Source organism: Acanthopagrus latus, chromosome 4, assembly GCF_904848185.1.
Source record: "Acanthopagrus latus isolate v.2019 chromosome 4, fAcaLat1.1, whole genome shotgun sequence".
NCBI classification, from domain to species: Eukaryota; Metazoa; Chordata; class Actinopteri; order Spariformes; family Sparidae; genus Acanthopagrus; species Acanthopagrus latus.
In genome coordinates this window covers 21,316,333-21,340,169 of record NC_051042.1, presented here as the reverse complement: position 1 = coordinate 21,340,169, position 23,837 = coordinate 21,316,333, and the positions used below count along the sequence as shown (strand labels likewise).

Below are 23,837 nucleotides of genomic sequence, written 5' to 3'. Positions count from 1 at the left end.
CTTTATTAGGGCCCGAGCAGGGAACCTGCAACAAAATTCCTGCATATTGTGTTGAAAGCAGACAATCTTGCACATCTAAACAAAATACGGTCTGATTATCACGTAAATGTTCATAATTGTGTTCCATGGACTGATGAGGCTCTGTGTAAAATTTGGTGCAAATCGGCCTATAGATGGCGATCTGGTCACAGTCTGATTAGTTTGAATGGAAAGTAAATGGGAAAATCTTAAAATCCTCTTCAAAACTCATCGACTTTCAACCTCTTCTTGTGCTCATGCTTTGAGCTACAGATACCATTCCACCTTTTAAAGAGTGAGAAGACCTTGAACTGTTGGGCATGTATTCAGTTTTTAAAAATCTCTTACGGTTTCCAAATCATCACAGTTTTAGTTTTACGGATTTTAACCCTTCTGATTTTATAATGGGTGTGTATTGCGTGAGCTAGAGTGCGTGACATCATCACCAGAGTGTAGAGCAGCTGGAAGAACTGGAGAAAAAATTCTCTTCAGCTACTGGACGATGATACTTTCAGCTTCTTCCCGAAACTATTTCATTGCATCATGCCTCATGTGGACATTTTCGTCAGCCAGCTCCAGAAGCGGACCATCATCTCAGTCTTTGTCTGGGGAATCGTGCAGCAGTACACGCTCTTTTTTCTGTCTTCAGCGTACATTACTTAATGCCAGCGGGAGCAGGGCACCAAATTATAAAGAAACGGCTTCTTCGAGGCGTTGCGTGCGGAAGCCCTGACGGCAGCATGCCCCGAGGTGCGTGGACTGCGAGGGCCCGACCAACGCTGCTCACAGCTTTAATTTTTGGCATTGTATTACAACATTTCTTGTGCATCTATATAGTTATTGGTTACACTGTAGTAACTTTAATCAATAGATTAACAGGTGCCCGGATGGGATTTCCTTTTCACAACAGCAATCAGGCTTCTTAACTTTATGTCCCAAAGCCTCAGGTTATAAATGAAGAACATGAGAAGTCAGAAAATCTGGATGAAGATGCATAGAAATATACAAAAACATAAACTTTTGTGATTATACCTCTCAATTTTTGTTGCATTAAATTTGCCAATTTCTTAAATATCATCTATAAACAACCAGTGGATTCCCTCAGTGACTCCTCAGCTGCTGGCTGCTGTAAAGTATAGTTCACTTTGAGCTGGTTGTTCTTGGGAGCCTCATTGTTAAATGTCCCATAGTATGCTCATTTTCAGGTTTAAACTTAATTGTAGATGCTTTATAGGAAATGTTTACATGATCTAATATTTAAAAAAAATGCATATATGTTTCTCATACTGTCCATTGCTGCAGCACCTCTATTCACCTTCTGTCTGAATGCTCTCTTTTAATGCCTGTCTCTTTAAGGCTATCCTATTGAAAATCCCACTCTGCTCTGATTGGTCAGCCCTCACAGGCCTGAGCCGACATCTCCCACCGTCAGCTCAGCTTTGCCGATGTTGTTGCAACTACAGCTTTGCTCGGGGGGTGTGGCTGAGGGCAATGACTGCTTGTGACATCACTTAGTAACAGATGCCCTGCCTTTCAATGTGGATTGAACGTTTGGTCACTTTCACAAAATTCAGCACCTGGACCTCCATCAAAATATATAACTTCTCAAACTGGTCTTTCACTGCACTGTTCATAAATAAGATCATCTCACTGAGAGAATATATCAGTGGTACAGCCTTATGCAATAGCAAATGAACTGTGAATTACTGAAGGATTGATATCTCCTCTTTTTTAATTAACCGACTGAAGATTTTATCACCATAAATGCATTTCTTTGTATAACAGATACATATAAATAAGTATTCTGGTACAAAACGTGGCCTCTATACCTCCTACTTATAGCCCTCCCTTTGCCCATCCACTTGTTTGGTGACAGCAAGCACTGAGGAAATCCCTCATACCATGCTTGTTTTATTATTCTATCACAAGAAGTTATTCACCGGTGAGTTTGATATGTTTTTAAATCATTTCATGCTGGCACAGTGAACTAATGAACAACCAAAATCACATCTTTGTCTCCAGACTCAACACGCACAAACAGACTTTGTGTGAAATCTTTCAGCTCTCAGATTCAGAGTTCAGTCAGTTCTCCTGACTTGTCTTTGGAATGTGGAACCCGGATAACCGAATGTAAACTTGAACAAAGACAAGGAGCATGCAAACCTGCAGAGAGAGACTGTTATCACACCCTGACCCTTCTTAGTGTGAGGTGACAATGTGAAATATGCATTTTGTAACTGTTTGCTCTGCACATGTGCTGCTACCCTGAAGTGAAGAAATATCCAGTGATGTAAACACATTACTGTGCGGCGTTACTCACCTTACAGTCTAAACAGGGACGTCCCTGTAACATCGGGGTTAAGGTACAAACCATGAACCATAACATCCTCCTGATAGAGTGCGGCTGGGGACCTTTGTTGAGTCTCAGTCTCCCTCATATCCTGTTATCTCTTCTATTTGTAAAGACAGGCCTGAAGTGCCCTAAAAAAATACAAATAGATATCAAGTTAGTTAACATCTGTCCTGTGGCCACAATTGACAATTTATCACAAAAAAGCCCATTTATTTTATTAAAGGACAATAAAATGAGTGAGGCCCTATTTGACACCCCTTAAAAAGTCAGTTGATACTATTGATATTCAGCAATTTTTCATGTTCCTAATCATGGTTGGTTGTCAGTCTTGCTTCTAAGTATCTATGCACTGGTCAGCATTTCTCTGCAGTTCATGTGAGTCTTCTTTCATCCATACTGCAGGTCCTTTTGTAGACAAGTGGGAACCTTCTCCATCTGATCCAGGGCTACCCGAAGTGGCCTGCCAGATAACGAGAAGAAAATTATGATTTGAATCACTGTTTATGCTTTTATTTTTTAAAAATACTTTTTATATATGCCTATGTTAGATTCCTCATTATTCATATTTTTCATAACCTGAGCACAGTGGGGAGAGTGGCATTTTATACACAGGCAGTGAATTAAGGAAACTTGAGATTCAAGTATGGAATGTGGAAAATAAAAGGAAATTTGAAAGATTGTCTGTTTAAAAAAAAGCCATAAAACATAAAAAATCACCTGTGTAAACAACAAACATAGCAGAGAAAACAAAATCAATTGGACTTAGAAAATGGATCACAAGAATGATTTTCCCCTCTCTGGTCTTCCATACAGTACCACACGTGTTTGCTTGTGGTCCGCTCCAGTCTCTCTCACACGAGCCGAACCATCAGAGTCGTGTTTTTGTCTTTCTGTCATCAACTGTCCGTTTAAAAACGCAGACACACGCCGACGTCATCCTGCCCGCACACACACACACACACACACACACACACACACACACACACACACACACACACACACACACACACACACACACGCATCACGCACGTTTGTCTGGATGGAATGTGACGCCAGAGCTGCCTGAGTGAAGTCTCGCGGAGTACAACACCGGCCATCTTTCTCCATTTATAGCAGGACACTTTGTGCTTGGGTAGTGTAACCGAAAGTGTTGCGATCACTTCGATACAAGCCTACAAGTTTTTGGCAAGTTGAATTTTGGTTTCCAAGCATCCAAACTTCCAACAAACCGGACACAAGCCATGTCTGTGTTTGCCGTTGCAAAGTTTTTGCGCTGACATCCTTGTCCGGGTAGATGCTTGTCTAAACTGTCGCACAAATGGAAATGGTGCCTAGCGAGGAGAACCAGTTCGTACCCAAAGAGGTGAGGTTATCACGGACCCAGCCCAGGTCGGAGAATCAACCTCTGGGCGTTAGCTGTCACCCTTGCAGATCATGTTCATTGATAATGTTATTGGCAAAAACTTTTACACCACTTTGAGAGTTTGTAATCTTGGTTTGTGATTTAGAGGCTAACTCTCAGCTGCTAACTGTTAGCTAAACATGACTTGGACGGCCTGTCGTGACACGGCTAGCTAACTAACGTCTTAGCTAACATCAGTTAGCGGCTACCCATACAGTGAGTTTATATGGGTAGCTAACGCTTTAGCGTAATTATCATTTAGTTATTTGGACTCCGTATTAAGCGTACTGAACATCACAAACTATAATGCGTTTCAAATGTTGCGGTCGACAGACGAACACGACGTTTGTCAACATTAGTTGGCTAACTTGCCAGGAACATTAGCTAGCTCGTAGGAAGTGGGTAGCTAATGTCGTTAGCCCTAGAAGTCTGTGTAATGACAACAACCTAGATGTTATTGAAGTTGCTAAACCAAATGTCATTAGCTATAGCACATCAATTCACCTACTGACAGTGTTGAAGCAACAATAAACCCTAATGCTAGTTCTATAAGTATGCATACTTTGATTCCGTATTGTCGTTTGCAGCTTGTTTTGAATGGTACTTGTAGCTTTAGCGTTAACGTTAGCTAGACAAATCCAGGAGCTAGCGCTAATGTTAGCAGATTTGACTAGCTAACGTAACTCATCAAAGATGCAGATGTATATAGCGTGAGCACAACGTTGCTGCTAGAGTTAGTCGTCTGGGTGCCCTCAATGTTGACTTTATAATGTCACTTTCCTTTCAGGCACCTTCGACGAACTGATTTGTTGTGATAAGTTATGTAGCCTTCGCTTGTTTATCTTGTTTGGCTTGGTGGTTATCTAAAGTATAAACGTCCAGTGCGATGCGTAACTTAAAACAATAATCTTTTGATTTACGATGGATGTCATGTTTTCCACACAAGCAGTATATTAATCAGGTCGATCCTCTGTCAACACCATTCATGCTTTTCAGATGGTAATTTGCTTGCTGACGTGTTGACTCAGGTTAACGCTGATTTTAACATGCTTCGGAAAATATTGGCATTGCCCTCACGTTCATGTGCTTTTTATACTTACAATTATCTACAGGATTGCTACACGTTATTGGGATTCCCAGTATTTGTGGTTATTGTTTTAATAACACTTGGCCGCATTGACGTCAGCAGCAGTCATATATCAAGCACAGGACGTCACTTGTTCATATCAGGGCTGCTGGGAAAATGAGATAAATGTCGCAGCACTGCACAGGTTTCAATATATTACTAATAATAGTGTAGCCTCTATCTTAGCAATGTATGGATTGATTATTAATGGATGTAATAAAACCCTGATGGGCAAGCCTTCATTATAAACAAGAGGGATGACATGGGCTTGTGAGGATGAAGCAGGGTTTGTTATTTTTAAAAGATTTTTAGGAAAAAGCTGATGTTGATGCAATACTTAAACGTCACCACCACTAAGCATCTTACTGCACAATTCCCATACACATTTTCTAAAAATTGATCAACAAATTGTAAAGTCAGGGTTGGAATAATTTTTTAACTAAAATCTCATTAAGATTTTTGCTTTTAAGACATGCAAGTGCTTATTTTTAAATTGTAGGACATTTAATTATGTATTTTCTGCCCTGATTTACAACATAATGTGTAAATATCTTGAGCTTGAGGTAACCACAGACCTTATGTCAGGCTTTTAACTGAAATGCATACTAATTTCTGTGTTCTAAGACTACAAACTACACCACTCTATACTTAGCATGGAGTAGAAGGGAAGCATTCCCTCAGTTGATAACTATCCTTTGAATCTTTGCACAAATTAACTGCTGCACACATTGGTCAAAACCATGCAGATATGTTTGCAAACTTCCTTGTGTAAAATTGGTGCTGCTAGGTGCAGCTGTGGTTACTTGTTTATTTCTCCAGCGATCCAACAATGAACTCATCGATCATTAAGATATGCATCAGACTATCTTTCAGGTTTGTAGAAATGCTTTTAGGATAGTAATATAGAACCTATTCAAAGATTGCTTCCAGTACTCCAGGCCTATTGCTGAAAGCAATGGCGAAGTGAACAAACTATTGACTAATGTTGTGGAACAAGACGTGAGCTCAAGGTTAGTGTCGGTAACTTAAGCTGGTGTTTGGTGTTGAAAGTGGATGGCAGCAGTGTTGCTGGTGTACTGGGATACCAGAAGTCACTCAGAGCTGTAGGGTGATGCCAAGGGCCATAATACATGAAGCATTTGTGAGGAGAGGTGCCCAGTTAATAACCCCAGTCACCATACATGTGCAACAACGTAACATTTACGGTAAGTAGGAATTAGACTAGCATGGCATGGTTGGTTAATTATTAAGTTCTGCGGGTCACAGAGTTCCTTCCTTGAGAAAGTTGACTATCATCTACGCTTCTTTTTCTTTGGTGTTGCCTTTGGTCTGTTGTGCTTGTACAAGTCATAACAAGCCAAAAACAAACGGCCCGTCAACACAGGATGTTTGCCCCCACTATTATGGACTTTGTTGCCATCACTGGGTTTCCCTGATGTTTTCCTTCCAATGTTAAGGGGTCTTTGTTATTAAGCCTGATAGCAGGAAGCTGACACATAGCCTGCTTTATGTTTGAATTTGAGGACGTTTTAAGTGGAAACTAAAGTTTACAGCTTTGGTTAACCTCCTGTGCAGTGTTTTTTTTTTTCATTTTTTTTTTGTATAGGTATTTTGCCTTCACTGTCAGGCAACATGGTGTCTCAACAAGGCAGTGATTTAAGGTAGCTACTTTGATTTGTTGAGCTGTAGTTAAAAGGCAAATACAGGGGATATTTGGCAGTGCATATTTCTAGTGATAATCTACTCTACATCTCTGCTCTCTTCTCACTGTCTGCATGCGTGACATGTACAGTTGTAATTGCATTGCATTTTATAGGTGTTCGGGGATAATGATGTTTCCCAATCTTTATTTTTGTGCTATTTATAATAATTTAAAGCTGTAAATGTATAGAGCCTGTGCTTTGTTGTACCTGTGGCTTCATGTCAGCACCTTGTAATTATATCCATGATAAAAATAACCTTTAATCTCATAATACACTTGTGTGTTGTCAGCTGCGGCCTCTTTATAAGACCTGCCAGTCACATTTTGCCAAACCTCCCAAAGAGGTTGCAAAAACAGGAATAACTTGGAATACATTCCTGTAATTATCTCTGAATTGCCAGCTAAGAGTTTGATTTCAAAGCCGGACTTTAGTAAGTGTAGGCCTACTAGTCAACCACATTGAGCCTATAGGTGTTTATTTTAGGGTAATAAACACCCTGAAAAGATATGTTTTCCTACTTATTTTTCGTTCTTGTGTTTGTTTGTTTTTTTAATTGACCCTCACCTCAACCATCTCCATGTGTTTTATTAGGGTGTGTTTTGGAGTTGCAGACAGAGTATTTTTGATGAGATGAAGAGGATTTCTCAGGTAGCCATGCCTTGCGTGTGGTGTGGGAGAAAGTGCTAAAGCATGGTGTTAAATAGATGCATGAAGCAGCACCGGATAATCATCATTATGCAGCATGATGCTGTATACGGCCTTCCGGTAGTCTAGTCATCTGAAATGCCAAACATTTTGTAATGACTCAAATGAAGCTGAGGAAGCTAGTTGGGCATCATCTTTGCATGCTCAGTGTATTAGCGCTTGTTGAGTGAGTTATTCTGCCAGTTCTTGCTACTTTTGTTTTGATCTTTGTTTTCAGTTTACACATCATTTCAGCCTGAACAGGTAGATTACATTCATTAAATACCAGACTAACCAGAAAACAAACTATGGAGAGTGTTCAGATGGGTAAACACACGCACACACACACACACAAATAAATACTGTTTGTTCATTTGTCAAGATAATGGCATTGTATAATGAAATGGATAATAACAGCTACATGTTGGCAGCTTTCCTCACAATTTGATACCATAACTGATTAAGTAATAATTATTTAATTTTAATGTTAATGTTTGTTGGGACATGCAGCTGATTAACATTCTGGAATGACGTCTGACTACCTTGTTTATCATTAGCATGTTTGTGGTTGACTTACAGGAGAGCAAACTTTCGGCTAACCCTGTAATCCCTAGGCTAAAAATGTGTTAGTGAACTTAAGAAGCTTTTTAAGTGTTTTCAAAAATAATGTTTTCATTAGGGCCGCATATAATTTCAGAAATTTCAGCCCTCGTTCCAACACTCTCAGCACTCTTCCTGGTACAGCTATTTAAATGATCCTTTTTTTTTAAAACATATTTTGAAGAGTAGACACGCGTTTTCCTAAGATCTATACCTAGTGGGAATGAAGCTTAGATCCTCAAATTATATATTTTTTCGCAGCACTAGCAACCATAGAGGAATTTTCCTAAATTAGATGGTTTGCAATTGCAACAAACTCTCTGTTTGTCGAATAAGTAAAAATAATAACACATCTGATTGAAAACACACTATGTGCCAGCTCTGATGTTTTCTTTTTTAACACACTAGTTCTGACTTGTTGTCATAAAGGAGAGTGTAAAACATGCAGCTAGTAAGGTGTATGAAAACTGCAGAAAATGAGTATTGAAATCTTTTTTTTGAAATACAATATAAAAGTTTCATGTCAGCACTGAGGCATGACATTTTGCATTTGTATACTTGAATGTTTCTAGTAAAGACTTGCATTATGTTGCACAGCCTGAAACGTTTTAACCTTTTACTCTAACTCATAACACAAAAAGAATGGAAATGCACCTAATACATCCTGCTAATATTTCTTTCCCCAATTCTTCTTGATTGGCAGATCCAAAATGCAGCTGAGGAGCCCAGAGTGCTGTGTATTATTCAGGACACCACCAGTGCGAAGACGGTCAATGAGAGGCTCACCCTCAACCTGCCTGCTTCCACCACCCTCCCCAAACTTCATGAAGATGTCGCCCACAAAGCAGGATATGTGAATGGCACTTTTGGCCTCGTCTGGGGGAATACACCAGATGCGGTTAGGAGATTAATTTATCCAGACAGTCACTTTTGTTTCTTCCAACCTGTGATAATTGTATTTCTACATAAACCTACACAGATATGAGTGTATGATTACTCCATCAAATCAAAGGTTTGAGGCCCGTAAAAGTTGCATTTCAAGGATTCAACATGATTCTAAGGTGAAATTGCACAATGAATGGTCTTGTTTGTATCTTGGTAAATCTAGGTTTGCAATCGATAGGAGCCTTTTCACATTGCTCAAATAAAAAACATAGTTGACTTGCCCTAGTTAGGCAGGGAAACCTCTGTATTTAGGGTGCACTCGCACTAGGCAATCCGCACCCTGCACGGTTTGTTTGACTAGTGTGAGTGCTCTGTACTGTGCTCAAGCACGGTACACTTTCTTGGACCTTGCGCGATCAGAAGAGGTTTGCTACAACACAGTACGGTTGCTCATGCATGAGCACAAGCATGGGTGCACAACAAGGACATAATAAAAAAAGTCTAATCATGCGTATAACATGCGTATAATGCCGCCTCTCATAATCAAGAAGTCCAGGAATGTTAGAGGGCTGTCTGTGACCAAAACAACACAAAATAAGCCACAAAAATCAGCAATGTCATGTTCTCTGTCTTGATCTCCATTGTGCTGTGACCGTACTATGACGAGATGATGTATGTACAAGTGGTTACCATGCTTGTGTTTGACCAATGTGTAACACTGCGAACACCAACTACAGAGGTGACCTTAGGTAAAAGTTTTGCAGTGTTAAAAACTAATGTACATACAGATGTTGACTTCTGATTGCATTTCTCGCAAGAAAATGGAAGCAGAAGTGCAGCCAGATGTCTTGCAAGAAATAAAGTACAAGTATATTTGAATTGTTCGTGTAGTGCATGGATGCTGCTCTTTCTTGTAGTACTTGAAAGCTGATGTTACGCTCCTACTGATGACAATACCAGCAGTGGCCCCAACCTAATTTGAGTTTGACACCCCTTGACCAACTTGTAAATGTTGTGAACATTCAACATCTAAAAAGCTGGATTTTATTTCAACAAAAACAAATATCGGACTTATTTGTCTCCAGTACCAATTTTAGAAGGTTAAAGGCCAAAAAATGAACCGATGCAGCTTTAAGTTAACGTTTTGGATTCATGTAGTTAGGGTTAGGGTGAACTTTAGTGGGATTCATAATAATGGCAGTGTTTGCAGTTGCCGTTCACACATCCTCTTCTTACTAGAAGTATACTTAAGGCTCACAGCCCCACCACTTTTACAGTGGAAGGACTATGTCGTGATATCATGACGCCAGAGAAGCTGATAGTCTGGAGATATACTTGAAAATCAGGCAGCCAACTTTTTTTTTATTCGTGCTATCAGTGTTCAGAAGCGGATGTTGCCATACCATTGCTGCCTGCTACAAAGAAATCAAGCTGTTTGAGAAAGGCGGTCCTTAGAGAGTTTACTCTGAAGTTTAGCTCAGAGAACAATAGAATGAATACATTCTCAATGTGCTCTCTCTCTCTGTTGACTTTGAGTTTGTCCTGCGTTGTCTGTGTTTGTGTTCATACTACATCCTTTTTTTAAAATGAGCCCTGGCTAATCCCGCTGCTGACCCAGGCCAAAGCCCAGGTGCTGTGTCTGTTGTTATCTCACTGAGTAGGTCAGTGGATTAAGCTACTGTATGTTTCCACTGCAGCACATTGCCTGCTTGTCCTCAGCTCGCACAGGAGAAAGACGGAAAGTCTTGGTCGTCTGTGTTGCTCTGTTCACATGTTGGCTTCAAGCTACTTTCCTCATATGCGTCAAAACAGAGAATTTGCTGAAAATGAGTTTAGCGGGAATCTAAGTCTCTTTGTGAGTTCAGCATGCAGGAAGCTTACTTGTTTTGAAGCTGTTGTTTCTCAGATTTGTCCAGGGATTGTTGATTTTATGTTTCTGTTAATATAACTTTTGTTATTGCTTTGCCTCCCCCTAGGCACCACTGGACCACAGCAGTGAGATGTCCCTCTTAGATTCTGGATTTGAGCCTGGTGGTAAGAAGAATTTCCTACAGCTTACAGACAAAGATGGAGAGCAGCCCCAGATTGCATCTGTGAGTAAAGTGAGATCAACAAAATACTTGCCAATTTCTTAAATAGTTCTTTTGTGTTTGGGTTACAGGGAGATTGGAAACTAAAGATGTTAGTTCAAAAGATTCCTCTCTCTGTGTTCATTTGTGCAGGATGAGTCAGGAACAGCAGATAGCAGTGGACTGGATGACAGTTCCCAGGAGCGCTTCATTGGACCGCTACCCAGAGACGGCGCTGCAGGCTGCAGTGGTGACTACAGCAGTCCATCTTACTCGTACTCATCCATCCTCAGCAAATCTGAGACAGGTGAGCTGTTGACTCTGTTGTGAACATGTGGCAGTATACCTTTAATACAACTCCAGCTGACCTCTGACTCCCTATCTCTTGCCCCTGCATTAGGTTATGTGGGCTTGGTCAACCAGGCTATGACCTGCTACTTGAACAGTCTTCTACAGACACTGTTCATGACTCCGGAGTTCAGAAACGCACTGTACAAGTAAGGAACTACACTCCTAGAAGTCTTTGTGATGTTTCACTTTGAAGTACTAAAGTTATTTTCTCTAACTTCAGCTGGGAGTTTGAGGAGTCTGAAGAGGATCCAGTCACCAGTATCCCCTTCCAGCTGCAGAGGCTGTTTGTTCTGCTGCAGACCAGTAAGAAACGGGCGATAGAGACCACTGATGTAACGCGGAGCTTTGGTTGGGACAGCAGTGAGGGTGAGCTCTTGTAATCTCTTGTGACTAGGCTCACATGTTTCGTTTTGTTTTTGTTTGCATGTTTGCGAAAGTAGAAACCATGTGCCTCAATTTCTGTACACCTAATAGCTCTTTTTGTGTGTTTTTATTTTTAGCTTGGCAGCAGCATGATGTCCAGGAGCTGTGTAGAGTCATGTTTGATGCCCTGGAGCAAAAGTGGAAGCAGACCGAGCAGGTAGGAGAAATCAAGAAGTTTGTCGAGACTTCTGACGAACATAATTTCAGCAGCCAGTCTAAGGAGCCCCCCCCGACAATGGAAACAAAAGGGCTACTGTTGGAAAAGTGAAATGGGCCAGTAAGCCTGAGGGTTAGCTGTTTCTTATCTCATGAGTGAGTTCTAAACTGGAAACACTTAATCCAGTGTGCGTATGTACAGCCATGTGGTCTGTACACATGAGCTCCTGGTCAACACAAAATGAATGCATGTGATTGAGCCCCATTAAAAATAATACAGTGATGTAGAGAACTACTGTAATGGATTCTGCTTGTTTTTTAGTTTACTTTTTGGAGGTTGAAAGTTACAGCAAGGATTTTGAAATGTATGTATGATATATTCACAGAGATGAGTGACACTGAAGAGGTCAACCATGGAACATCTCATCTGTTTACTGATTTTCAATTGAACTTATTCAGAAATGAAGTGGCAGATGATCCCATTGTGTTTAAAACTGTGTTATAACGTTTTGGGGAACCAGGGTTGTATGAAAATTATGCATCCCTTCAAGCCCCAAACTAGAATTTTTTATATGCCAAAATCTTTATCCGTGTTGGTTGACTGTTGGTCCACAGCCAATGAAAACAGTTATTCTTTCTTATCTTATTGAGACTGGGTTCACAGGTACTGTCCCCTGTTTGTTACTGAAGCCGTGGTGGAGATACAGTCTTTCTTCCACTATTTGAGCACTTGCGTATAGCATGAAACAATGTTTTGTTTTGTTGCTTTTATGAGGTCAATATAGAGCACTATTTTGAACATTTATAAGTGCATTGATAAATAAATCTTATATTTTAAGTGACAATAATTTCTTAACGTTGGAACTGAACATATGAAGTGTGCGTTAAGGCAAGAATGTCCTTTAGACATTCATTGCGAGAAGCACAACACAGTGAATTGCATTAAAAGGATAAAGAAACACATTTGAGGTCAGTTTCTTTTTCATATCTTTCACTGTAGCTCTATTTTACACCTTAAACCAACATATTAATGTCTTGTCTCACAAGTTTAAGAATAGCAAAGTTGTTTTTAATCAGTTTAATCCTTTTTTTTAAAGTTTCTGATGGCAGGTGGATTCACACAGCAATAATTGCTCATTGATGTCTCCTTTAGTGAGAGAAACTGTTGTCCAAACAAATGTTGTATTGTTACAAGAGAAAGTTGGTTGAGAATGCCTGACTATCATGCCTCTGTATCCTCAGGCTGACCTGATCAACCAGCTGTACCAGGGGAAGCTGAAGGATTATGTGCGCTGTCTGGAGTGTGGCTATGAAAGCTGGAGGATTGATACTTACCTGGACATCCCTCTTGTGATCAGACCCTTTGGAGCCAGCCAGGTCTACGGCAGTGTGGTGTGTTTCTGTTCACATTACATTTCATTTTAACATATTGACTGTTATGACTGAAGCAACTAACTAAGTGTATATTGAATTCAGCCATTTTAATACAGATTATACAGTTGACCGTGACCATTAAGTATTTTATTCTTCTTCTAAATGGACCCCAAACAACTTTTTCTGCCACAGGAAGAGGCTTTGCAGGCATTTATCCAACCAGAAACCCTGGATGGGCCCAATCAGTACTTCTGTGAACGATGCAAAAAGAAATGTGATGCCCGGAAGGTGAGCAAACTGAGTCATGTTTATTGAAGACAGTTCTGCTATTGGTCTGCCTTGTCTGCTAATTAATGCTTCTCTGCACAGGGTCTGAGATTTCTGCACTTTCCCTACCTGCTGACACTCCAGCTGAAGCGCTTTGATTTCGATTACACCACTATGCATCGCATCAAGCTGAACGACCGCATGACTTTCCCTGAGGAGCTTGACATGAGTCCATTCATTGATGTGGAAGATGAGGTGAAAGCACAAATGGCATTACTTGCTTCCAGTGTTATTTCTGATACACATTAGATTCATTTGCCCTTAGAATTGTGAATATATTGTGGTTTTCCTTCTACTGACCATCCATTAGTTGGTGTGACTATAAGTCATAGTTTGGAAAAAGAATAAATACACCACACACTCCACTTCCATGTGTTTTTTTTAAGTGTTATAAAGAAACCATTGGTGCTGATGTTCTTAAATGCTGAATAAACATCTATTTTTCTTCTAGTACCGTTTAACCCTGTTTATTGATATTCTCTCAATACCAGTATATTTAGTAGTGACGGAGCAACATGTGATATCCCTGAACGATTTATTGTTCTGCATCTTATACTGCCTGTGTGGCAAGTGCAAGATCATTGAACAAACACCTTTTTGGCATCACCCAGTGTGTCACAGGTGTGTTTTGTTTTTTTTACTGTTAAAATGTGATCAAGTAAACAGAACACATGACATTAGAGGGTGTGACACATTTTCCCAATGAAGCTACTTTCTGCTTTGTATTCCATAAGCTATGGTTGGCCACTGTGTCTAGCCTGTATTTCTGATTGGTTTTAAAATATTGTTGTCTCTAGAAGTCTCCTCAGACAGAGAGCTGCACCGACAGCGGGGCAGAGAATGAAGGCAGTTGCCACAGCGACCAGATGAGCAACGATTTCTCCACCGATGATTGTGTGGATGAGGGCATCTGCTTGGACAGCACTGGCAGTGCAGAGAGGGTATTGAAGCCCAAGGTAATGATCTTTAACAACCATGTTATAGATATTGTTGGTTAGTTGTCTGTAAGAGTGTTGGATGTCTCCATTGAGTGTGGCCCCAATCTGATACTTTTATCTGCCTAAATGTTGATAAAATTTGTGAATGGCACATTGAAAATAACTTTGCCTTCTGAATTTGATCCACTGTATTTTAGACAAGTTGCTTGATCCAAATACTCAACATCCTGATTGACTTGGCGTGATCAGCTAGAGTGAAGCCGTATCACTCTGGATTTGTTGGGACTACGGAAACACTAAACGATCGTTGGCAGAGTACAGATGGCAGCTTGCAAACAGACCTGACGACAGCCAAGATTTACATTGGCCTACCATCAAGTTACTCACAGAATTAACATTAATTAGCGGCAGCTGATATGGCCTGCTGCCGCCTTTCGACAGCTTAAACGTGACTGTCAGCGACAGCTAAAAATTGAGAGCTATTAACCACTGTTCTTTGGTAATAAGAGGAGAGATGATAGTTTTGACACCATCTGGTGAAGTTAATCTCTGTATTTTGCCAACCTGGGTGTCAATCACTGGCTTGACAAAATAATTCTTCAGTTTTACACACTCTGAATTACACTTGTATCTGCAGCTTAATGCAAACAGTGTAGAACTCTGCTGAACTCGCTGTCATTAAGGAGAACCACAACACAAGCAGGCTGAGGTGGACAAAACATAGAGTACCTACAAGAAAGCATCAGATTTTGATTTGCTTTACTTTAGCTGATATGTGCTTAATTAGATTAATAGTTATGATAAATGCTATAAAAGAAAAGGTCATATAAAAGAAAACTCTAAATGCAGATGAAAATTATGTGAATCATGTAAATTTCACAGTCCCAAGATGTCAAAACATGAAAAGGGTTCAAACATCATCGGCATACGCAGCATCACATCTTGAAAACCACAAATTAATTATTTTAGTTTCTTCAGCAGAATTATAAAGGGTAGTAAAGCTCTTCCAGAGACTCGTTTCAATTGTGGTTTGGTTTTCATGCCTCTGAGCCAGTGATAACCGTGGCCAGAGGCATATTTTTGGGTTGTCCGTCACATACAAAAAAATTAAATTGCAACTTGACTGGTGCGCGGTGCAACCACGAGGCAGTAAATCTAATTATTTCATATTTTCTCTTATCTGAGATTTGCTGTGCCAATATTGTACCGATAGGGGAGACTGCTAGAAAATGATACTGAGCAGCTGTGTGCTTGCAGACGAAGCTGAAAAGTGATTCCAAACTCCCCTGTTATTGTTACATGAGATGTCTGTCTTTCATATTGCGGATGGCACTTTCCAGATGATGACCTTTGTGGCAGACACTTTGTGGTTCCTGGTGATTTCGTTACACAAAACTGACATCATGTTGAGCACTTACAAAAAGTCACTCAGTTGTTACTTTCACCTGATCACATTTTTTCCCCTCCTATCTGTTCTCAGAGTTTGCTGACCTTTGAGCTGTTCTCCGTCATGGTCCATTCTGGGAGTGCTGCGGGTGGCCACTACTACGCCTGCATCAAATCCTTCAGTGATGGCCAGTGGTACAGTTTCAATGATCAACACGTTAGCAAGGTCAGCCTCAACCCTGGAATAACCTGCTTTGTCCTCTTAGAGCACTTGAATGCCAGGCAGAATGACTCGGCAGATTATATCAGTGCTAGTCATCAGTTTGCACTCTACATATCATTAACCTGGTTGTAACTCGTTAGTTGTCTATGCATTTTTTGTTTGGCAGATCACCCAAGATGATATCAGGAAGACATATGGGGGGTCCTCAGGGAGCAGAGGCTATTACTCCAGTGCCTTTGCAAGGTCAGTTGGCTGTCAAATCTATCTGGAAAAATCACTGGGTTGACGCACATCACATGCAACTCTGTATTTGTTCCACTACAATCATTAACAAGACATCTGTTTTCCTCCCTGCAGCTCTACAAATGCATATATGCTGATTTATAGACTGAAAGATCCCTCAAGGAATGCAAGTAAGAAGTGAATTAATTCCCAAAAAAACAAGAAACCATGTCACTTTATCCCTTCAGTTTTGTGGAGATGTTTTTATCTCAATATTGCTTCTATTACTAGGGTTGTCTAGTCTTTACCTGTCCTTGAATTAGTATGCAGTTGTAATGTGTATACTGTCTGTCTTCTCTGCAGAGTATTTATCTGTGGATGACTTCCCAGAGCACATAAAGAGCTTGGTTCAGAAAGAGAAGGAGTCTGAAGAGCAGGAGAAGCGACAGAGGGAGATTGAGCGTAACACTTGCAAGGTACGTGCTGCTTATGGCTCAACCCCAGACATGTTTTAGTTCTGAACTAGGATCAGTTTACATATTGCTTCTCTTTTAAATCAAGTTTGACTATTTTTGCTGTCTTGGTTTATACCTTCAGATAAAGCTTTTCTGCATGCACCCTGTAAAAATGATGATGGAAAGCAAGCTGGAAGTACACAAGGACAAGACTCTCAGAGAAGCAACAGACATGGCCTATAAGGTTTGTTGGTTTATTGTTTGTCTTCCCCATGTGTTTTTTCAACGTACGTTTGAGTATTGAATGTTGAAGTGTCTTTAAATGAACCACAATAGATACTAAAAAAAAGGGTAATGTGTCCAGCGTCAGTACTACACAGTAATCTAACATTGCCAAAAGAATTCTGGTTAATTTCTGGAAAACATCTGTATCATTTTCTTTTCATTTGTTTGTTACTTAAGCTGATGGAGCTGGAGGGAGTGGTCTCCCTGGACTGCTGCCGTTTGGTAAAGTATGATGAGTTCCACGAGTACCTGGAGCGCTCCTACGAAGGTGAGGAGGACACGCCAATGGGCCTGCTGCTGGGAGGAGTCAAGTCCTCCTATATGTTCGACTTGCTGCTCGAGACACGCAGACCAGAGCAAGTGTTCCAGCCTTACAAACCTGGAGGTCGGTATCCCGCTGCTGTTGATCAGACTAGTTAGGAATATCTGAAAGTAATAACATAAAATAAGATGATTACGTTTCAAAATCTCTTTTGTTTAGGAGCAGACTGCTAACTGCTTTATGTCTGTGTGGTTATGTTTTCTTATTTTCTGCAGAGGTGATGGTGAAGGTTCATGTTGTGGATCTGAAGACTGAGACTATCGCCTCTCCAATCAGTGTTCGAGCATACTTGAACCAGTCGATCACTGAATTCAAACAGCTTATTGCACAGGTAACTCGCTTTTCTCAGTTCTTTCACTGAATGTCCTCTTCCTTCCTTAATTTTATGAACTATGTACATGAGCTGTGAGAACGTGAGATAATTCTTGCAAACTTGGAACGCATTTCTTCCCAGGCTACAGGGCTTTCTGCAGAAAACATGCGTGTGGTCCTTGAGCGCTGCTATAATGACCTCCGGCTCCTCTATGTTCCAAACAAGACACTGAAAGCTGAGGGATTCTTCAGGAGCAACAAGGTCCCTACTTTTTCTTTTCATTCAGACAATTTTGCTTCCAGGTGTTTCCGTTGTAATACTATGTCAGGAAATCTACTTGAACACTTCTAAACACAGCTACATTTGAATTTGACCTGTTCTGCGTTTTATTTTCCCATCAGGTTTTTGTAGAGAGCTCTGAGTCAACGGATCATCAGGTTGCTTTCACTGACTCACTCTTGTGGAAACTGTTGGATCGTCATGGGAATACGATCCGACTCTTGGTCTTACTGCCTGAGCAGTCCCCTGGTACCTTGGCCAACAGAACTCTTTGCCAAAAAGTAGGCGGTGACTCTGATGTCACCTTTGAGGGGTCAAAGGGTAACAGGAAATCTGTCGAGGCTATCCTTGAGGAGAGCACAGAAAAGTTAAAGAATCTCTCTCTGCAGCAGCAGCAGCAGCAGCAGCAGCAGCAGCAGCAGCAGCAGCAGGGCTCCAGCACCAGTGACAGCCAGAAAAGCTCTGACGCCAGCGACTTTGAACATATTGAATCCCCGACCCAGGATGCTGACTCAAACTCTTCACTCTGTGTAGCTGCAGACAATAGAGAGTTAGAGAACCGGATCAGGGCCGCAGCTGGAGGAAGCAGCGGTGCCTCCTCCGACCCTGAGAACCACTTTGCCTGTGAGGAGCGCTCGGACTCTGAGGTGAACAATGACCGCAGCACCAGCTCAGTGGACAGCGACATCCTGAGCTCCAGCCACAGTAGTGATACGCTGTGTAATGCAGACAGTGGGCCCATACAGCTGGCCAATGGATTGGACTCGCACAGCATCACGAGTAGCCGTCGCTCCAAAGCGCATGAGGGCAAAAAGGAGACGTGGGACACCGCTGAAGAAGACTCTGGGACAGACAGCGAGTATGATGACAATGGGAAGAGCAAGGCTGAGGCACAGTACCTGTACTTCAGAGCAGAGCCTTGTTCTCAGGATGACTCCACGTGGGATGCACAAAAATGTACGAACCTGCTATTTATGATTGAGTTTAAAGGATTAATCATCGTTAAATAGGTGAATTAGTCAACGTCCTGTTTAAAACAGAGACCACTTTCACTGCTGTTTGCTTGCAGAACTTGATCAAGCTTGGAGAGTAATAAATCTCCCATGATGTCTAATTGTTGTTTCTTATGATCTGCTTCAGGTTTAGTGGTTCATGTGGACAAGAGAATAACATTAGCAGCATTTAAACAGAACCTGGAGCCCTATGTGGGTGTCACCTCCACCCAGTTTAAGGTGTTTCGAGTGTATGCCAACAACCAGGAGTTTGAGAGTGTTCGGCTCAATGAAACACTCTCATCTTTCTCTGATGATAACAAGGTCAGGATTGGTTTTATAAGATATTTGTAAGATGTCACTAATTTCTACTAGTGAGCCAATACTTAAATTCAACATTTCTCTTCTTTCCACAGATAACTATTCGACTAGGAAGAGCCCTGAAAAAGGGTGAATACAGAGTGAAAGTGTACCAACTACTAGTGAATGAAACAGAGGTGAGCACTGCAAGAACGTTTTTTTTGTTTCTAAGCTCAGGACAGTAGGTGAGCACTGATATAAATATTGATCATTTATTCATGCGCCCCAGCCCTGCAAGTTCCTCGTGGACACGGTGTTTGCCAAGGGCATGACTGTCAGACAGTCGAAAGAGGAGCTGCTCCCTCAGTTGAAAGAGCAGTGCAAGCTTGACCTCAGCATTGACAGGTAAGACTTTGTTACTACACAATAATAACTCAAAAAATAGTAGAAGTGTAGTTGATAAAGTTTTTAATGAACAATATATGTGTGTGTGTGTGTGTGTGTGTGTGTGTGTGTTCAGGGTTCGTCTCAGGAAAAAGACATGGAAGAATCCAGGCACAGTATTTCTGGACTACCATGTCTATGAAGAAGACATCAGCATCTCCTCCAACTGGGAAGTTTTCCTGGAAGTTCTTAATGGTAACACTGCGGTTTCCTACAAGCTAGTCATTGTACTTTTAAGGAGTTTTTTGTACTGTGGGAGCTGTAGTTCTAAAGTAAAACTAAATGTGACAGTAAAAAAAAAAAGAAAGAAAGAAAGAAAGAAATCCTCAAAGACACTTGTTCACACCGAAAGGTGACAGTAAGTGTTGTTTTCAGAGGCCCAAAAGCAACATCACAGCAAAGCTATTACTTCATTTATGATGTCATTCTTAGCTGAAACCTGTGACGCCAGCAGACAAGTAATAGACTGCAGGGGAACTTGTGTTCTTTTTTCCAGGTGAAATAAAGTAGAGTTAGAGTACCACAGGGTTAAATTCTGGTGTGATTCCGTTTTCAGAACCAGAGAAGATGAAGTCGATGTCGCAGCTGGCTGTTCTCACCAGGAGATGGAGCCCCGCTACGATGAAGCTGGGGCCCTTCCAGGAAGTTATTCTGGAGAGCAGCAGTGTAGAAGAACTCAAGGAGAAGGTATGTCTGTGTTCTTAGATATTTACTAAGATATTTTATATAATCAGATACAATGCATTTATCCATAGAAACATGTAGAATTTTAAATATCCACAGAATAATAGAATAGATAATAACATTCAACTATATTAAATGATAGAAATATTAGCAGCAAATGCCATTCTGTACCATTCACTGTGTCCAATGTGCCTTTTCTGACGAGTTTCTTTTTTCCATTTTCAGCTTAGTGAAATCAGCGATATTCCCCTCGAGAACCTGGAGTTTGCAAAGGTATGTCTGATGCAGCACGACACACAGGTTACTTCTTTGTATTCTACTAAACTATTCCATTCTGACATAGAATCCGTCCGTCTGTTCTCTGCAGGGTAGAGGAACATTCCCTTGTGATATCTCTGTGTTGGAGATCCATCAGGATTTGGACTGGAACCCCAAAGTGTCGACTCTAAACGTGTGGCCTCTGTACATCTGTGACGATGGAGCTGTGGTATTCTACAGGTAAGCAAGCTCAAAATTATCACTATCCACATTCAAATACTGATGGAAGTTTCTCTTGCAGTCCTTGACTATGGTCAAGCAGTGTCGACTATGATATGTCATTATGCATGTAGCAATATGAAAATTTGATAGTAACAATTCGGTGTACATTATGTCATTGTACACAATTGTTTTGACAATAACCAGAATGAGAATTTTTAATATTAAAGGTGCAAAAAGCAATTCTGGAGAAACAGTCAACTCTATTACAGAGTGTAAAGTTGAACTGTAAAGTTGTGATTTTGTGTATTTATGCTTTGGGTCTGGTCTCTCGCAACACACTCCTCTGGCGACATTCTTTTTTATATCCATGGCAGCATCATGAAATAACAGAGGTGTTTATAGACCTAATCACTGCGTCATTTTGCTAGCAACAGCTGTTACTTCTGTTTAGAAAACTGTTTTTTGTTTTGGAGGTATGAGAGATCACCAATCTTGTTTATTTTTATTTTTTTTTTCAATTTAAACCGTAACATAAAGTCTAAAGATATATAGTTAAACATGATAGCCTGACCAATCTGATGTTTCTGCTCTATTTATTTCATGTATTGGATTTCTTTATGAACATCTTGAATATCTACAGTACATAACAAAACTCTAACACTAAAACAACTTCAAAATAGCTTTTTTGCTACTGTTGGGCCTGATACTGGCCTATAGGTGAGATGCTGAGCAAGATGTATGTGAAAAAAACACTTAAAGAGCGATTTTGACTTCATGGGAGCTTTAAGAGGGACTTATTTGATATGATAATCATATTAATAAGATTTGAAACTATAGCTATGTATATGTATGATAGTTTCCAGTCTTCCTGTCGACCTACAAAAGATGCGCAGGTACAGAAGATCTATTGACTTTTGTGTTTTTTTTACTGATATAATCTACAATAGAACTTGTTATTGTCTGACCCTAATGTTGGCATTGTGCATTATGACATTCTATACATACCTTTTTATAATATCAGAACCATTTTGAAGAGAGCTGCAACTAAGCGAGAAAGCTGATTTCTACTTACCAAAAATAACTTAAAAGCTGGAGATGAGCAGAGAGTAGATACCACGTTACATGACATCACATTTTCTTAGAATGTAACATTTAGTTGTGACTTGAACATTACTATGATCTTTGTGTGTGCAGGCAGAGCACAGAGGAACCTATGGAGCTCTCAGAGGATGAGCGCAATGAGCTGATGAAGAAAGAGAGCAGCCGTCTCCTTAAGACCGGACATCGCGTCAGCTACTCGCCACGCAAGGAAAAAGCCCTCAAGATTTACCTGGACGGAGGCCCTGCGAAGGACCTGGGGCAGGACTGAGGCGCAAAGCACCATCCCCGGTTATTTGGACCGTCTGGCTGCTGCAGCAGAGCAACCAGGCTGCGGGACTGAGTGTCGCGCCCGATAGTTACTTGAACATCAAGCAGCGCTGTGAGGCTGACATGCTCTCACCCTCCACTCTGAGCCCCAGAACTGGCTCAGAAACCCTATTGTGCACTATAGTGTATTGTACTGTAAAGTTTAAAGGGAAGTACGAAAGCTATTGAATACAGAAAAAAAAAAGAATCAAATACTGTATAGACAAATCAACCAGAGATGGATGTGGAGATGTTAGGACTGGGAGCTAGGCTGGAGGGCATCCATTCTGTCAATTTCATTCTCCCGTCTCCTTTTCACATCAGTCTATTTCCCTGCGTGTCTCTCTTCCTGTTTCAGGAACAGTGTTGATTCTGACTGTGACCATCGTGTAAGTCTAAATGCTCCCATCGTTTGAGCAGAAACCCTCCGTACCTTACGTTGCTCAACCTCCTTTTAACTTTAAAACCAACAGCACATACAACCAAGAACTACTTATCCAGCCTTCCTCGGCCTCACCTCTTCTGGCGAGGCAAACCTCACTCTCTCAGTGACTTTGACAGCTTCAGATGTCATTCATTCATAAGATCTGAATCAAAAAAAGCAACAATTACGAATTTACAAACTGGAGTTTTTTCTGCTCCTCCAACGCTCCTATAATGCCAGAGTAATGTGTCATTATGGGTCGTCCCTACTGCTGCTCTTTGTGCTTTATAGGAGCTTTACCTCTGCTACATCACTTCCACTAGATATAGTGATACATAGGCTATGATGGGTCCTTTTAATACAAATTACAATGAAACAAAACCAAGTAGAGTATGTTAAGAATCTCCTTGTTTTGTTTTTGTTTGTTGTAAATTATTGTTTTGCTCCAGACTTGATCATTCGGTTAGGTCTCATGAGGCACCAGGCACACATCTGTAGTCTGTATTAACCTTTAATTTAGAAAATGGATTTTGTTTCTTTTTTGCACCACGAGAACTGGATGTACATCTCTGCTGTCATCCAGGTCTTTGTATGTATGAGCGTGTGTTTGTGTGTATGGTATGTATGTATGTATGTATGTGTGTGTGTGTGGTGTTGTACTGATGGGAGGGAGCTCTCTGGGTTTTTGGCAGAGAGTGCGAGGTTGTTTTTTGGCGCTTCTACCTGCTGCTGCTGCTTGATTGACTGGCACCAGAGGGGCATAGAAAGTCTGCTCGGGCAACTGGTCTGAGGACTGAAGCTCAGCATCCCGGCCCCCATCTGGGCTCCTGATGCTGCCACCAGCTCTTCACTGTAGAAATGCCAATATCTGAAGAAAATCTTTTGTTTTTGTTGTTGTTGTCATTGATGTGTATTTCTTTGAGAATTAAATCCTGTGTGAAAATAGTTAAAGATGATTTTAGAAAATAATTAAAATGCTTTTTTTCACAACTGCCGTTTTCTGTCATTAAATCAAAATGTCACTCAGAAGTTATATTTACCTTTCTAAAGGCTTTGGTATTAAAGGCCATGCATTATGCTCATATTCTGGTTCATGATCACATTTTGGTTTTCTACTAGAATACGTTAACGTGCTCTAATGCTATAAAAAAAATATCAGTTTTCTTACACTGTCCAATGTTGGACATGCCTGAGCCAGTGACCTTAACAACA

At 40.7% G+C, this 23,837-nt stretch overlaps 1 protein-coding gene across 2 annotated transcripts; it reads left to right on the top strand.

The window, feature by feature from the left end:
* The first annotated feature begins 3,336 nt into the window (after positions 1-3,336).
* Positions 3,337-23,620, top strand: usp47 (ubiquitin specific peptidase 47). Of its 2 annotated transcripts, none has more exons than XM_037094776.1 (28): positions 3,337-3,734; positions 8,590-8,784; positions 10,748-10,873; positions 10,994-11,147; positions 11,241-11,337; positions 11,412-11,557; positions 11,692-11,771; positions 13,013-13,162; positions 13,337-13,432; positions 13,514-13,666; positions 14,269-14,427; positions 15,890-16,021; positions 16,185-16,261; positions 16,376-16,431; positions 16,604-16,716; positions 16,838-16,939; positions 17,158-17,365; positions 17,518-17,633; positions 17,757-17,876; positions 18,017-18,851; positions 19,035-19,210; positions 19,303-19,383; positions 19,476-19,591; positions 19,707-19,825; positions 20,187-20,317; positions 20,540-20,587; positions 20,682-20,812; positions 21,989-23,620. In XM_037094776.1, exons 1-28 carry the CDS (start codon positions 3,690-3,692, stop codon positions 22,161-22,163), a joined length of 4,137 nt encoding a protein of 1,378 aa, XP_036950671.1. In that variant the 5' UTR covers positions 3,337-3,689; the 3' UTR covers positions 22,164-23,620. The 2 variants fall into 2 exon arrangements, with proteins under 2 accessions (XP_036950671.1, XP_036950672.1); XM_037094777.1 differs by having other exon boundaries at positions 3,338-3,734; positions 10,748-10,864; positions 21,989-22,163.
* The last annotated feature ends 217 nt before the right edge of the window (positions 23,621-23,837 follow it).

Bases quoted from the DNA above. Each gene is read 5' to 3' on its own strand.
- usp47 (XM_037094776.1), top strand. From the start codon at position 3,690: ATGGAAATGGTGCCTAGCGAGGAGAACCAGTTCGTACCCAAAGAG. The intron at 16,432-16,603 runs GTAAGAAGTGAA...TCTTCTCTGCAG, and splicing joins AGATCCCTCAAGGAATGCAA to AGTATTTATCTGTGGATGAC. The intron at 20,588-20,681 runs GTATGTCTGATG...TGTTCTCTGCAG, and splicing joins AGAACCTGGAGTTTGCAAAG to GGTAGAGGAACATTCCCTTG.